Below are 16,405 nucleotides of genomic sequence, written 5' to 3'. Positions count from 1 at the left end.
ATGCATTTAAAAACTTGACTCACACAGTGAGCTTTCTTACAATTGTTTTATTAAGTGCACAAAATGGTACAATCAAGAGATTTAGCTAAAAAAACAACAACAAAAAAAACAGAAAAAAAATCACCCAAGCAGAAGAAAATCTCTAAAAAAAAGAGACTGATTATAAATGTTATTCTTTTCATGTAATCACAGAGAAAGTCGAAATAATTAAAAGCCCTTTTGATTTTCTGATTCAAATTACAGAAGAAAGAAAAATCAAGTCAGTATTAATAAAATGTTTCCATTGAGTCAAATATTTTATTTAAGTGTGATATTATTTTTTTTAATTGTTTGTCATCCTCTTATGCAATACTCAAAATTAACAACAATACCCACAGGTAGATTATGGGTTACGCACAGTTAGTGTATTCTAGCTGAAGATCAGTTGTCCATGTTTTGGCTTTGGATTGGGCCTTATAACATAAAAATAAGTTTGCATACACAAACTAATGTCCTTTAGTCTTTTTGCACATTACAGCTATCTTCGTTATGTCACCATCACAGACCTAAGTGTTGAATTATCCACAAAGCGATGTTCATGAAACCATCTGATTCTGCATCCACCTTGGAAAGAGAGTGGTTGTTTCCAGGGTACCACAGTAACCTGTGCAAATATAAGTTAGAGCATTAATAAACAAACAGCAAAGCACATTGACTGCATTCATATTGCTGTAAGGGCACCGCCATGTAACTCGATGTGTGTTTGTGAATAGAAAGCATTTCCATTCTGTAAGCTATGGCAACTTTTAACGCGTAAGCTACACAGTCTGTTACGCATGAGGCGCCTGGTCAGTGCTTACCGAACAGGGATCTGCTTTGCTTTCAGAGCTTTGTAGTATTCAATTCCTTGCTTGTTAGGGACACGCTTGTCGTCTTCCCCTAAAGTCAGCAGCACTGGGGTCCGAACCTTAACCAGATAATAACTTGCATGAGATCACTACAACAAAAGCAGCAAAGTCAGAAGTATGCATCCGAGATTTACATAAATGTACCTGAGGGACGTATTTGATAGGGGACTTGTTCAACATCTGTTCCCAAACGGCAGGATCAGGGAGGCAATCTGGACTGTAATCGTATCCAGCCTCAACGACGCACCTGCAACATTTAATTTACGTCTCCATAAACCAATTATAAAACACCACAGCTTTGTAATTGCTCAAGACTTTCACCACAGGAATCACCAAAATACAGACAAGAGTGTTGGGATGTTTTACAACTAGACCCACCAATCCGGGATATCCGTGCTGCCAATCATGGAGGCCAAATTGACGACAGGATTGCGAGCCACACAGGCCTTGTAGAAACCTGGGTACTGGCCAATTAGATGGCAGGCTAGAAACCCCCCATGGGAGCCCCCAGAAATGGCCACTTTCTCCCTGTCAAACTCAGCGTCTAGGACACTTTCAACAGCAGCCTGGAGGAAGTAAAACACAAATGACAGACTATGTAAAAGACAATTTGTAAATCCCACAGAGAGTGATCAAGGGAGAACAAAACAAGAACATCTAAAAAGAGCTCTGTTGTTATGAGCCATGTTTTACATCTATGGCAACTCAAAGTCATTATATATAGAGACCAATAGAGTACAAACACTAACAGATTACCAAAGGCAATACTGAAATTCATTTGTTTTCAGCAGGAGCTTGAGATGCATTTAAGGCTCATTTCTGTTTGCTTAGAAATTAATCCAATTGTGCACTTGCTCAGCATATATCTACACAAATAAAAGTAAAACTTTATTGTAATTTATTAGAATTTTCATTATATATCAAAGCAAAGTGATTTAGAATAATTCCAGTTCAGTAGAGAACTGAAAAGAAAATGGAAAATGGACAATGGGAAAATGAGAGGACTTGAACTTTACCAGCAGCAGGCTTATTTTTTGAGTTTATTTGGTCCTCAAATGGTGCTGGCTATGATCTTACCTGAACATCCATGACATCCTGGGTACCCACGTTGCCCAGCAGTGAGAGGACGCTGTCATGGCCAAAACCAAGAGAGCCACGATAGTTTACTAAAAACAGAAACGGCACATTCAGAAGAAATCCCACAAGCACCAACATCCCTAGTAATGTTTAGCTATATTTCTATGTAGATAAATGCACGCTACATTTCAATGAAGATTTCTTATATTTATTTATGCAACATCTGCATTGTTTGAGGGTTTGAAACAAAGTTACCTGAGAAATATTTTTTTTCTTTTGAACAATGACGATTTTGCGAATCTTTCTTGTGTTTTGCAAAAACAAACAGAAAACTCATACTGGCTACTTCGTACAACAAATATCACAGAGATTTATTTTCAAAGATATGAACTTATTACCGGTTCATATCGGTAACAGGTATGATTTTTTTTTTTTTTTCAATTAGGTCTTTGGGTTTATGTGCTCTAGAACTGCAAATGCAACTTCTGCTTTCCAGAGAGACTGAAACTGTTATCTGAGAATGTTTCAGATACTGTGCGCAATGACCTTTACCATTCCTACTCCTAAGAACCTTTAAAAAGGCTACTTACCCTCAACCTAAAGTAAGCACCTAAAGTAATCTATAGAGTTATTATGTTGTAGAAATGCTTACAGAAAGGACACATAAAAACTTAATGTTAAGAGCTGTGGGAAAAAAACCTTGAACAGAAAGGCATTTCCAGAAAAGTTTATATAAAGAAGGTTCTTGTACAGTCTTCCATAAAAAAAAGCATAAATGAAGCGATAAAAATGTATAAAAATGAGCCAATGAGTGGCTCTCACCAACTGAAACAGTATCAGTGGCCACAAAACAGGAAGCAGTCCTTGTATTCTCTGTAAGCTGAGTTCAAAGTAACCCCAAAGGCCGAGTGCTATGTTTAAAGCATCGGTTTCTTATGCTTCAACAGGTATCAAATGAAGCTGCACTCAACATTTGTAACCTAACTTACCCAGCAATACACCAAAACCCATCCTGCAGAGCACAGAGGTAGACAGAAGCCATTCAGCTACAATCACAGAGTGAGGACCTCCTGATGAGAGAAACAGATTAACAGTGAAACAGGCCTGACATGATCAATTAGAAACCGGTGGCCATGGCAACAGATGCACAATTAAAACACTGTAAAACGTGTAATTAGACTAAGAGAGGTGTATCTCTGTCACAACTACTGAGCTTGTTTTCAGTCAAATGAGGTAACACTTTGCCACAAGGAGCGCCATTGTCATAGCAACTACTGTGTGCAATGTCAATCTGATCAGTAGAAGCTCTTGACTGAAGAGAGCCTAAAAATAAACCCAGTAGGGATTAATAGCCTAGGTTTTATTACTTCATAATGTAAGCTCTTTTGGAATATGACTTTTTTTTTTCATCCATCTATCCGAGTTACGAACCATGAGGGAGGACAATCAGAGGTAGTTTCACTCCTTCCTTCACTTCTTTTGGTTTCATCAGCACAGCTTCATAGTCAATGCCCGCTGAAATACAGTAAAACATGTTAGCCGCATGAATTAGTACAAGTAGCAGAGCTTAGAATAGCTTACAAATAGTTATACTACTGTGTTGTTATAAGCAATATTTTCTATGCATCTGATCTTTCACAAACAAAATCTGCGCTGTGGTTAATAAACAATATTTCATCACAAGTATGGATGCCGTTGTTAAAGCATTGAATATTGTGCAGGTATGACTTCTACTATCCACCCAAGAACATTTCAGAACCCAAACTGTAAAAACCCCCAAAAAACTCTTGAATTAAGAAGAGAATCTTGTACATTTTTTTGCTATATATTAGTTAATTAGTTAAGTAAACTGCTTTTTGGGATTAACAGCAACGAATTACCAATTTGCTTTGTTGCTACTGTGGAAATAACAAGAAAAATGAGACAAAACACATTTTAAAAATTAAATGGAGTAAATTATCAAAAAGCTGAGAATAAAAGATATATTTTTTTTTATTTTCTCCACCACTCTAATAAATACAACTTATACAAGAAAGTAAGACTTTATGTCACATGTTAGTTTTCTGGAAACAGTCTCCTTAAAAATAAAAATAAGCAGCAACCTGAGTGGCACCTATACACTGCCTGATATATTTTACAAAAGACAGTTGCCTATTAAATCACATATAGTTTGAAAATAAGACCATTTTTTAGTGGTTTAATTGTGAAGTTTAATAACTGAAACAAAAAGGGAAAAAAATACTGCCAGTTCATATTATAAAACTAGAACGGGCAACAAAAAAGTTACAGTTCTTAATAAATATTACTTCATGAATATTCCAAAGAGTTATCTTACGATATTGATGGTTGTCTAGTCCTTCTGAGGGAGTGAAAGTCTTGATCTGCCAGTCAATATCTGGTAAAGTCTGAGACTCTTCCAAAGTAACCCAGACCACTTCCTCTTGGGAATCCTTTCCTGGAAGGAAGCCCACCCTCTAAACAACAACAAAAAAAGGCACATGTGTGTAAGAGAGAAAATCTGCTGCGTTACATAAAGTTCCTTTAATAAGTTTTTGAGAACTCCCCATTAATCCAATGGGACATTTGCATGGATTAAGAAAATCTCAATTTTCTTAGCAAAGACACACATCCTACCAGATTTGGAGGGCAGTTAGGAGAGGAGCAGCTGACCACCATCAGATCTCGCTCGATGTTCAGAAGACACCAGTTACCAATTTCAGACTCTACAGCCAAACATTGGCACAAATATATAACAATAAAATCAGTAATTGTGACAAACGTACTGCAGTAAATCGGTGTGAAACTGTCAACATTGACTTATAAAACGCAGTGCAGTCAGAGACTAACTTGGCGTCAGAGAGGTGATGCTTCCTGTGCTCGTGTCCACCACCAAGAGATCCTAAAGCACAAAGAGAGAGAGAGAAAAAAAAACAAAAACATTTGATTTTTTTTTTTAACCGCCCTGAACATGACAACAAGTAAAAACTACACATACCTTCCGGCTGCGCTGAGGACAAGCAACAACAACCCGCGTACTGTCAGCTGACCAACACTTTGGTGACAACTGACTGCTGTAGATGCCAGTGAAGCCATCTGTAAAGTCATAAAAAAGCCAAAGAGGTACATTTTTTTTTACACTCTTACTACATACTTATGAGTAAAATGTATGTTTTCATGTTCCCACTGAGCACCACTTACCTTCTCTTGGTCGTCCAACGATATCCACAACCACTGAGGTCTTCTTAGTGTACCAGTCGTACTGCAAAAAAAAGAATACGGCAAAGAAAATTCACAAACCAAAAAATACACTTTCTTTCCAATTAGAAAACTGGAAAATAAACAAGTAAAAAAAAAAAAAAAAAAAGTCTCCAATTTTTTCTTACCATACAAAGCTTGCAGCACTGCATGTGTGGCCCATATACAGAACATTCGAGATAAATAATTCGGCACTGATCCGGGCTCAGCCTTGGGGAATACACCGCACTGGTGTCCGACGAAAGCTGCTCTGTTGCGGACAACATATAAACATATACGTCATCAACTTCATGCAGCTATGTCAATGCTAAATTGAACTAAGATGAGAGAGGGAATGTTTTCCATGAGCGTGTATTCACAGTGTAAATATTAGCGCAGTTGCTTCATAGTGCGCATAATGTCCAGTAGCAGCTAACTTGTCGGTCGGGCCGATAAGTTTTATCTGAGGCACGACCTGCTGATTTATATTGTTTAAGAAATACGACATGTAAAAGAAGTCAAACGTGCTGCATGTTTTTCGTTAGCCATAGTAGCTGTGATTACAACAGAAAATTAAGGAGTTAAAGGAGTATCAGCATTTATGCACCAAAGCATACATCCTGCGACGTAATCTTATTCTTAAGTTAAAAAACTCAAAACAAGTACATGTTTCTAGGTTCACTCATCTAGTTTCTTTGCATTTAATGAGAAGGTGAAATAAATACATAAAAATGTATGATTTAATAACATGCATTTGTTTTAGCGACTTTTCAGAAATTCCTTCCACTACTGCATATGTGTGCTGCCAACACTTAGATGCACTTAAAAGATGTTACTGTAGTCAACAATTTGTGTGAAACACAAATCAGGAAGTGAGGCTTTACAGCACCATCACACCTTATGCCAACAGTGTTGAATTGTTAACAAAATGTTACAAACAATTCATGCTTACCACATTTCCCACCCGTCAAATCCACATAAAACAAAGAAGACCTGAAAGCAACAACAGAAATACTAAAACGGGTGCATTCGTTTGAACTCAATTGCATTTAAACTCAATTTTAATTTGCCACGGTCCAGCTGTTGTGTGCTGCTACTATATTCGATAAGCACCTCCGATTGGGGCAGTACTTCAGGCCTAGTCTGAAAGGCTCGTGCCACCAGCCTATAAACACCACACCTGTGTCACCTGGGGCCCAAAATGCCTGGAGAGATGAAAGCAGTTGATTAAAATCCAGAAAAAATGTTATTACCACATTAAAGGCACACAAACATTCATACAAAGATGGATTCACTGCAGTGCAGTGCCAACCTGTCCAGGTGAGATGCTGTCGGGTACTCCTTCCAACACAGACACATTGTCCCCCTCTATGTCCAAAACACACAGCACTGGACAGCTCTTGCCAACTAAGGCCTCTCCCCAGTCCTCATAGTAGACAAACTGCTCCCCCTGCAGGATGAAATTCGCACAACGACTACAATGTAGCATTTGGTGCTGTGAAATGCAACGAGATTAATTCAACTTTTGACTACAATCTGGAGAATTCACTTTAACCGTGTCTTTTTTCTCCACCCTCATGGTCTCCTCCTCATCTTCAATGGAAGACAACTCTGGCAACTCTGTCTGTAAAGACGAAATGAGAAGCGGCGCGGCAGGTTGTTAGCCCCTCAGTCTGAAATCTCTCACCATGAGTATCTCATAAAGGACAGAAAACACGCATCACTGCTGCCTCGGTCACAGAACAATAGATGCAGACAAGGAATGTTGGTTTTGAAAAACAATGGAAAATAACTCAGGTTCAGTCATTATGAAAGCACGGAAAGACTGAACCAGTTTGCCGCGATTTTCTGATTGGGTAATGGTGTTGCTAACCTCTGCCAGTGGTAATCTTGTTGGTGTGTGCCCTTAAAGTGTGAATTATTTACATGACTTGTCAGGGACATGAACTTCAACCTTTCTTGGAAATAAAATAAAACTTTAAAGACCAAAGAAGCCGCTGTTTGATGTTCCTGACTGTGTAAAGCAATGTTTAGCCTGGTAGTAGTTATTTGCAGTAAAAAATAAATAAATAAATAAATCTGCTTAAATTTGTCATAAAAACTATTTTTTTTTCTATCTACATCTTACCTGGAAGAAGGATTTAGTCTCAGGCCTCTTTTTTTCAGCAACATACAAGAGGTGTGTTTCAGAGTGCGACCAAACCAAGCTGCCAAACTGCTCTGGGAATGTGCGAAAAATAAAAAATAAAAAAATAAAAATCCAGATGTTACAGCAAACTGCCAAACAAACTGCAGGTAAAAAGCAGTTTTTGTTGTTGTTTTTTTCCTGAACATGATTTACCATCCTCATAGACTTTGCCATGTTTCTTTAAAGCTGTTAGGTTGATGCTCTTCACCTTGATGTTTTTACTCCAAATCTAAAATGAAACATAAACAATTAATACATTTGTATTAAAAAAGACAGAGTAAATAGTATTCAGACAGAGATACATTGTATACTTTAGAAATAAAGTGAAACGGAACAAGGACAATAAGTGTAGTTCCCTTAATATGCAACCCACACCAAACTTTAAACCCAATTTCGTAATCTGATGAAAGCAGTTAGCAGACCACCCTTCAAACGAAAACTTGAGAATCATTTACTTGAATAAGTTTCACAGTCTAAACACAGTTTACTACAAGACGGGTTGACCCAGTGACCTGACATGACTCCCCGAATGCATTAGCAAGAAATGCATTGGAAATCTCCCAGTTTATAAAACAAACAAAAAGAATCAGACACTGCTCCTGGGTTATTTAAATAAAATAAATAGCAACTGAGGACATTTTGTAAAGAAAGGATTATTGGACACAGTATGGATGAGTGACTTTTCTTTGCAGTGTTTTTGTTTTAGTTTGTTTGGGAGTTTATTGTACCTGCTGCTGCAACTGTGCTATAAAATGCCCCGTCCTGCTTCAGTCAGAAAGCATCTACAGCTGAGCGTTACATGTTTTCTTACGTTTGGACAGTGCAATGTGCACAAAAAATGTGTGCTCAACTGAAAGCCCTCTAAGTGATATGGCAACGTGTTTGCTTGCACATTAACTGAGATCCAATCATTAGGGATGGGTTTTAATGCCAAACGTGAATGGCTGTGATTACTGAGGACTGCTTTTATCTAAATCACCCACATCTGAGCAGGACCAGAGAGCCACACACCTCCAGAAACTGCTTCTCCTCTCCTTTGACTGTGCATTCTCTGACAACTGCCTTCATTTCACCAGAGGGAGAGTCCTTACTAAGAAGTCTGAGGCGAGAAACAAATGAGGAGATACAGTCGAGTTTTCCTGGGTTTCGACTCAAATTAGATAGTATGTCTACTCAAGATAAAATAACACTTTACATACTCTCCTTTGACTTCAGTACAGTTTCCAGAAGTGCCAGAGTAGACCACCGACTTGTCATCATGGAAGACAATGTATTGTCTGCAGAATTTGACGTTCTCATTTCTCTCCAGATCACGCTGGCTCCACTCTGCAGACATGAATTCAGAAATTATACGAATCAAATAGAAACGGAAATATTTTTTTGATGCGACAGATGCTAGTTGTACCTGTGTATATGTTGCTGTATTTGCCTCCATACTGAGAGGTGATAACAGGTCCCACGTCTGCTCTGCTTAAAGAGGGAAAGAGGCTGAGCTCTTTGTAGAGTTTGGCAATTTCCTCCGGGTTGGTTGTCACCTGGCAGCGCAGAGACGAACAGCGGCGCCTCAGTGAAAACAAATGTTTGACTGCGAACAATGTCCTATTCATGTCCAAGCTAGGTGGCTAGCCATCCATGAAAAGTTGGTGAAGTTTAACACTGTTTAGCAATAAAAACAAAAGTCAGCATATGTAGCATTTCCCCGATTTGTTGCCTCAAGTAACAGCCTTGCATTAAGATAAGTAATCAAGGCAGTGTGGATTATTCTAGAGAGATTTAGGAGTTCGAGCCATATGACCAGGAACTTCCTGCTGGAAGTGAAAGAAAACTACGGACCCTACATCTGTTCGCTAGCTTGACTTAAGCTGACTACATCCGATAATATCGAAACTCAATGTACTCTAGATAGCTCTAAGGTTAAACCTGTGCAACATTCTGCCATGCACGTTTAATAAACGTTTAGGATTGCTGGACAATTTCGAACAACCATACCTGTGACTCCATGGCAGGAACCGTACGCGTCGCTAAATACACTCCAATTTACTCCACAATGGAGCGAGCGCTTTACTTTGACGTAAAAGGATAGACGCTGAATAAGGGTGAATATCATACGTCAACGCCTCCTCCATATTGTGAGTGGCATATTTCGTTATTTTAGGCCTGCAAGCAGTGCAGGATATTTATGCTGATATAAATTTGATCATTCGTTGTGTGTTCTGTTACTGAAGCATAAATGTGTGTATTCAATACATATTTCCAAGATATTGACAAATAGCATTAACTGTGGTGATTTAAACTACAATAGTGTCAGTTTTCGTTGTCTACCCTAACTTAACAAATACGGTCAACCACTTCTGATTATAAAATGAATACAAGAATACCATGTTATTATTATCGCTATTCTTATACAATTCATTTGAATAACAAAATTAAAGTGTCTCCTCTGTTGTAGCTTTTTGACTAAACAAAACAAGGGAACTGAGTTCATTTTTCTATGTAAAATTAAATCAAGTAAGCATATTATCACAGATCGGTTAGATAATTCAAGCACACTTCATTGTTAATTTTTATCTAAATAATCCCTAATGCTTCTATGAAAAATAATCTATGTAAAAATGATTAATGGACATTTATACTAATGACAAAACTAGTAAACAACAGCCTACTCATTTGTTCGGAAATCCTCTTTTTTCAAGAAAACATTACGTTCTAAGACGCATTTACCACTCACAATACGGCGGACGCACTCACGCATCCTTTATTCTCCAGCGCAAATATAGCAGAAGCCTTGCCTAAAACTATGAGGTTCCATTTGTCCCCATAAATTTCTTTTTATTATTTATGTTTACAACATATTATGATTTTAGATTGTAGTATAAAAATGTATCTAAAAGGCAAACTAAGAAGGTGTAACATGGCATATCGAATTTCTCTTATTTTGTCGAACAGGAAAGAAGACAAGAATGAACACAGCTGGCTCTTGATGTCTATCTAGTTTTCATTTACCGTTTAAAAAGTTGCTCCACCCTGCTTATAAAGTTATAGACAAAGATGCATTCGCATTTGTTTTAAACGAAATTTAAATATTGGAAATCGACAGTTGCCGCTGCAGTGAACCTTTCAGTCAGCTGGGGTAGGTGGGGTTATATTACAGGAAGCCAAGATGGCTGACTTTGAGGAGCCGCTGTCAGATGAAGAGAAGGTTTGAACGCTAATTCTTTGCTTTCTGTTTATTTATCTTACTTGTATTGTCGAATAAGTTATTAGGTTTTTATGCATTAAATATCGCGGGCTGGAAATTTAATGTCAGAGTCCGAAAACTTATTGAAATTGTAAACTTGTGTTAAAGCTATCATTAGCTAACAAGCCAATGCTAGAGAAGCTTGGCTAGCCGCGGTATCAAGTGTTATTGAGGGTGGTTAACCTGTCCGACGCCCTGTTCTAGTAAAATGACATGCCTTTTACTGAAGCAGTAACTCGTACTTCCTCAAACTGCATTGTGGTTTCCACAATATTATTATTTTTTTTCAAAATGGCTTAAGTAAGTTCCCCCTCCATAAAAAAAAAAAAAAAACAGTCGCTAACATTAGCAGCTAACGTTACTTTTGCTGTGGATTTCTGGGTCAAACAGATTCAGTTGCAGCTCAAATCTTCACTCGGCTTGACATCACTATAGATACTTCCAGCTTAGGGTGAGCTGCAACAGTGGCACTTCACTTTGCATGATCTCAGGGACTGACAAAGTTCATAGAAGAGGTAACACAAGTCTGAACTGCCATTCTGCCACGTAAGGTAAATCGACATATATGGTCAGAATACAGATACACGGGATTTTAACACAGCAAAGAAGCGAGCTAGGCGACATTCCTCTGATAATATGAGCAAACTACTCCACAGGTCTGTTGACTTTGCGCTGTTAAACACCGGTAAAGGTGACGCTACTGTTTTTACAAAGGTACAAACAACTCAAACAAATGTTCACTCTGGAATTCTTTTTTTTTTAAATTGTCATAAGTCGTTTGTCTAATAGACATCAGAAATGAAGAGAAATTATCCACAAACGCACATATTTTTCTGCTCTTCAGTTAGTTACTGCAATTGAATACCCTTTTGATTCAATATGTTTGTTACATTGTTGACATTTTAACCATTTTAGTCAGGCAAAAAGTTATGTTCATTACTGTATAACGTATTGTCACTGTTAAACTGTTGACTTTTAAATAATAATAGATTTAGCTTGTGCTAGTCTTCAAATTGAATATTGTAATGACACACTTTTATCAGTGCTTTCATGAGTTCAACAGTGGAAAGAGTTTATTCAGCACAGTAGAAAAAACAATCTCAATAATAATGTGTTTGGAGTTTGAATACTGCAGTAGTTTATTATTATATTATTCCAGGATACATTTTGTGCAGTTTTTTTCACAGTATGTCATGGAATTTATGAGCTTGTCTAGACTAGTGTGTTTATTATATTTTAACCATGGTTATTTATTGTCAAATATATTATAATTGTATGAATTCATTTATTTTATTTCAGGTCCGCATAGCGGCCAACTTTGTGACTCATGCTCCACCTGGAGAGTTCAATGAGGTCTTCAATGGTAAGAAGTTGGCAAGTCCTGAATGTTTTAAGTTAAAAAAAATCTTTATTGGCAATAATCTGACTCCAGTAAAATTGACTATTTATCAGTAATGTGCCTCAAATTGCACCATACAGCTATGGAGAGCCGTTTTATTCACAGATGACTAAATGGATGATGTTATTTACGAATAATTACTAAATTAATAAACACTTTATCAAGAAATAAAGGTCCTATTTTATAGAATATTTGTAAATAATTCATAAGTAATAGTGTTTAATTTTGAACAAAAAGGCTTTCCGTACACAAGTGCATTTGTCTTTAACAGCACTTTAGTAACCAGTGCTGATGAGTCAGAAAATGCCTCGATGTGAATGCCGACCTGCAGGTTCAGATTGAAGGATTTCTCTTGCTAAAAGCTTTTACAGTAAAATGATGATGTAGTAATCATTACAGAACTTAGTAATGAGTTTTTATTGTACATTTTTTAAATTGTTTGCCCTCTAGAAAGCACTTAATGTTTTCTCTTTGTCTCTCTAGATGTTCGGCTTCTTCTCAATAATGACAACCTCCTCAGAGAGGGGGCGTCACAGTAAGTAACATCTGACCTTCATCAGAAATGCAAATAATCATTCAATCATTTAGTCAATTTGAAAGTGTTAACATCTTCAAATGTGTTGTCTTCCAGTCTGTGCAAAACCTATTCTTTAATTATTTTTGACTTTTTTTAATATCGGCTTTGTTTTTGTTCAAACACTTTTTGTTTCCAGGTCATTTGCCCAGTACAACATGGATCAGTTTACTCCTGCCAAAATCGAGGGATATGAAGAACCGGTAGGCTTTGTTCAGAAAACTAAATGATAGAAAAGGTTTATACGGGACAATTCTTCAGTATTCTTGTCGATTTACTCTTTTTTTTTTTTTTTTTTTCTTAGGTCCTGATCACAGAGCATGGTGACTTGGGTCAGGGACGATTCTTGGATCCTCGTAACCGTTTATCGTTTCGCTTCGATCACTTGAGGAAAGAGGTCAGCGACGTTCAGCCGTACGACGGAGAGGGGGCTCTGAGAAGCTGGAGGGATGCTTGTGATACTGCCCTTAGTGTCTACGTCAAAGAGCACTACCTTTCAGGATTCTCCACGGTACGTTGCACCAGAGCCTTGGGCTGCATAAAATTGAACATGGTTTACTTATAATATCTGTATGTTGCAGGTTTATGAGAAAACAGTTGATGGTCAGCAGACGATTATAGCCTGCATCGAGGGACATCAGTTTCAACCCAAAAACTTCTGGTACAGTTTTCTTTCTTAAAATAAATATTTAATATCACATCCAAATGTTTTAATAAAGTAACTTTACCATGTAGCTTTGTGTTGCCTGCACAGTAATGCCTGCTCTGCTTTTTCCTACAAAGGAATGGTCGCTGCAGGTCAGAGTGGAAGATGACTCTGGGTCAGTCCACAGCTCATGTGGTTGGAGTTTTGAAAATTCAGGTCAGTGAGGGAATCTAATTTCAGATCAGGACTACATAAATCATTCAAAGTAGACTTGCAACATTTTTGTCTCTTCCATTTAATGTTGTAATAAACATAGCCATTTGCTTTTTTGCTTCACGCAGGACGTTACCAATATTTTTAAGGCTATTGAACTAAATTTCACTCCGTTCATGGAAACAATAAATTGAATTTCCTGTCCACTTTTTTTTGTGTGGATTGTTTAGCGAAAGGCTCTTACGAAATTGTATAGCAAAACTCTCTGAAAATCTACATTGGATGCCCCTAACTAAAAATCTTTTATAATTCCATATAATGTGCCAGAGATGGGATAATTCACCCCTCAGATGGAACTAAGATCCACTGGTCTCCAGCCCGGTTCTGCAGGGCTCACTGTCCTGCAGGCTTTTGATTAAACTTGAAAGACTGTGGATCCTGGGGTCAGCTTGGCACGAGGGAATAAGTACTGCAGCACATAGCTACTGATTGTGCAGAGCTAACGCCTGTTTAGTCTTGTTAATTCTAAGATTCAACCGTTGTAAATCCATGGGTTTCTTTTTGAAGGCAAGTTTTTCCTGTAGTTCTCCTTGAAAAACCTGAGAGTGAAGCAGTTCAGTGATAGAGTAGCTACCAACTGTGTAAACCTGTGTGGAATAGAGTTACTCTCCCTATTCCTTATGATCTGGGAAGTACTCCAGTCCCGGTGTTTTGACAGAAAAGTTTAATAAAAGTTGTGTAAAGCACAAAAGGTTTATTTTTCTTTCATTAGTAAATTGCCTTATATTTCAATGATAATGTTGTTGATGTGTTTCAAAGATATGAGAGCTTTACCAGGAGTTTATGGACTAGTATTTAAACATCCTAATAAAGCATTATGTCTTTGTTCAGGTGCACTATTATGAAGATGGGAACGTCCAGCTGGTCAGCCATAAGGAGGTTGAAAACTCAGTACCCGTGACTGTAAGTGACAGTTCTGTATGATCTCCGCTATAATTTGCTAACAGTTTAAGATGACTTACTCAGCTGCAGAATTAGAATACATAGGATGATTTTATGTTTCATCTTGCAGAGTGAAAGCCAAACTGCGAAGGAATTTATTGACCTAATTAGGTCTGCGGAAAACGAATACCAGGTACATATCAGATATTTTTATATACTTGACCCCACACACTTTGGGATTGTTCATAAAAAAACATTTTAATATTGGTACTTTGTTTTGTTGCCCTAAGACTGCAATCATTGAAAACTACCACACCATGTCTGACACGACATTCAAGGCCCTGCGTCGCCAGCTGCCTGTCACACGCACCAAGATCGACTGGAATAAGATCTTAAGCTACAAGATTGGGAAGGAAATGCAGAATGTCTAGAAGAGGGTCAGGTAATGACCAGGATGATGCACACTCCTGTGGGCCCACAACCCATCTATATATGCGCAAGGACTAACCAAAGCATAACTATATTAATGCGGGGGAAGGAAGTAAAGTAAAAATGTAACTCAATGTTTGCAGACAGTTGGGCACAAATATGTCTGTTAGAAGGAAGGTGTTGGTATTACAAAAATAACAATAATGATCATGGTTTGGAGAATGGTGTTACTTTTATTTTTAATCTGTGTTCGGACAGTGCAGGGCTGTGCTCAGGACTGCGTCGTGAAAAAAAACCAAACTGTTCTCTGTTTAAGGAATTGCAGAACTCCATAGCTTCAGGTTACAAAATTCAGATATTCGTCTTTGTGAAACTAATCCCGAGCTGCGTTCAGAGTTGCAGCTCTCTGCACACAGGGCACAAAGCAGCTGCTGACAAAATTCAAGCACACAATCTCATATCAGGGTTTGACTTTAGTAGAACGTGAATTTTCTGAAAGGTTGTTTTTCTTGTCATTGTTTACCTTGCATGATTGGACTGAAAATCAACTTCACTAGTGGTATTGTTACATGGTCAGAAAAGGAAATTATTAGGTTACATGTCAACAGAAAGATGGTTATAGTATTGCTTCTCTGTAATGCATAATCCAAATGACATTTATAGCATTTAAATACAGCCCAAAGCCTGACACAGCCCTGTTGTACAAGTGCTCCGACAGCTGTTTGTTTTTCTGTCAGGTTTGAGGGAATGTTCACTTGTTTTCTCTGTTGAGCTCCACTAATGCGTTATCTCTCCGTTCATGCAAGTTGTGAGGACAGAACTAAGATAAAGCCACCTCTGCTCTGCTGCATCCATTAAACATCCTCTGTTCTCTTTTTGGTATCAACTTTGCTGTAAATCGTTTTCCTTTTGTTACGAAGGAAAGCATCGTCATATTAACCAAAATTTATTTGCCAAAATCTCTTTCCTATGGTAAAGAACTCCATCTTCCTGCTCTTGTGTGTAAAATTTCTATTTTAATATGCTGTCTTTTTCTTGGAGTCTTAGTACATTGCACTCATAATTGTTCTGACTGTGTATAAGTCGATGCCAAGTGAATGCAAAGCAGTCGCCATATGGCAAGATGATATACTGTAAATGTAGCGTGACTCCTATCAGGCAACATCATTCTCTGTTCTACATGTCTTATGAGTTGGCTGGCACCCGATCAGTTACTTGTTAGCTATGCTATGTGCTGTGTTCAAACGTCAATATACAGTATAATACAACTGTGTGCCGATCAGTTACAAAGTTAAAGACTATACTGCCCCACCCTGTTCAAATAAACTGACTTACAATCCAATTATTTACTTCTTTCCTTCATAAATGTACACCGATATAAACACAATTGGTAATAAATTGTTTATTACCAAAAAAAAAAAAGTTTTATAAACAGCTAATCCTCATTTCTGTGTTTTTGGGTTGTTGGCATCATAGCAGAAACGAGGGCAAAAGCCTCTGTAGATGCTGGTTGTAGAGCAATGTGACTGAGTTAAAACGTGTTAAAACTGGTTCAGCCTTGTGACTGAGGCGGAGTTT

General features: G+C 37.7%; 2 protein-coding genes across 4 annotated transcripts; one reads left to right on the top strand and one right to left on the bottom strand.

The window, feature by feature from the left end:
• Positions 1-32: 32 nt before the first annotated feature.
• Positions 33-9,472, bottom strand: LOC106930119 (acylamino-acid-releasing enzyme-like). 3 transcript variants are annotated; one of them, XM_088007320.1, is made up of 23 exons: positions 9,376-9,472; positions 8,792-8,921; positions 8,586-8,712; positions 8,398-8,485; positions 7,540-7,615; positions 7,327-7,418; positions 6,748-6,822; positions 6,511-6,648; positions 6,312-6,403; positions 6,151-6,191; positions 5,348-5,469; positions 5,163-5,223; positions 4,960-5,057; positions 4,812-4,863; positions 4,599-4,687; positions 4,300-4,438; positions 3,396-3,479; positions 2,954-3,034; positions 1,965-2,053; positions 1,266-1,453; positions 1,032-1,134; positions 840-946; positions 33-643 (listed from the first exon to the last, which is right to left on the bottom strand). In XM_088007320.1, exons 1-23 carry the CDS (start codon positions 9,385-9,387, stop codon positions 538-540), a joined length of 2,190 nt encoding a protein of 729 aa, XP_087863446.1. In that variant the 5' UTR covers positions 9,388-9,472; the 3' UTR covers positions 33-537. The 3 variants fall into 3 exon arrangements, with proteins under 3 accessions (XP_087863446.1, XP_087863445.1, XP_014862965.1); XM_088007319.1 differs by having other exon boundaries at positions 8,792-9,042; positions 9,376-9,452; XM_015007479.2 differs by lacking the exon at positions 9,376-9,472 and having other exon boundaries at positions 8,792-9,343.
• Positions 9,473-10,475: 1,003 nt separating this feature from the next.
• Positions 10,476-16,169, top strand: capza1b (capping actin protein of muscle Z-line subunit alpha 1b). Its single transcript, XM_015007476.2, has 10 exons — positions 10,476-10,585; positions 11,924-11,987; positions 12,507-12,558; positions 12,737-12,800; positions 12,902-13,108; positions 13,179-13,258; positions 13,381-13,459; positions 14,348-14,419; positions 14,529-14,591; positions 14,689-16,169. Exons 1-10 carry the CDS (start codon positions 10,547-10,549, stop codon positions 14,827-14,829), a joined length of 861 nt encoding a protein of 286 aa, XP_014862962.1. The 5' UTR covers positions 10,476-10,546; the 3' UTR covers positions 14,830-16,169.
• Positions 16,170-16,405: the final 236 nt, after the last annotated feature.

The sequence above is a fragment of the Poecilia mexicana genome, unplaced genomic scaffold (assembly GCF_051168715.1).
Source record: "Poecilia mexicana isolate PSO_F unplaced genomic scaffold, ASM5116871v1 scaffold_7, whole genome shotgun sequence".
In the NCBI taxonomy this organism is placed as follows: Eukaryota; Metazoa; Chordata; class Actinopteri; order Cyprinodontiformes; family Poeciliidae; genus Poecilia; species Poecilia mexicana.
This window is presented reverse-complemented; position numbering and strand designations above follow the sequence as displayed.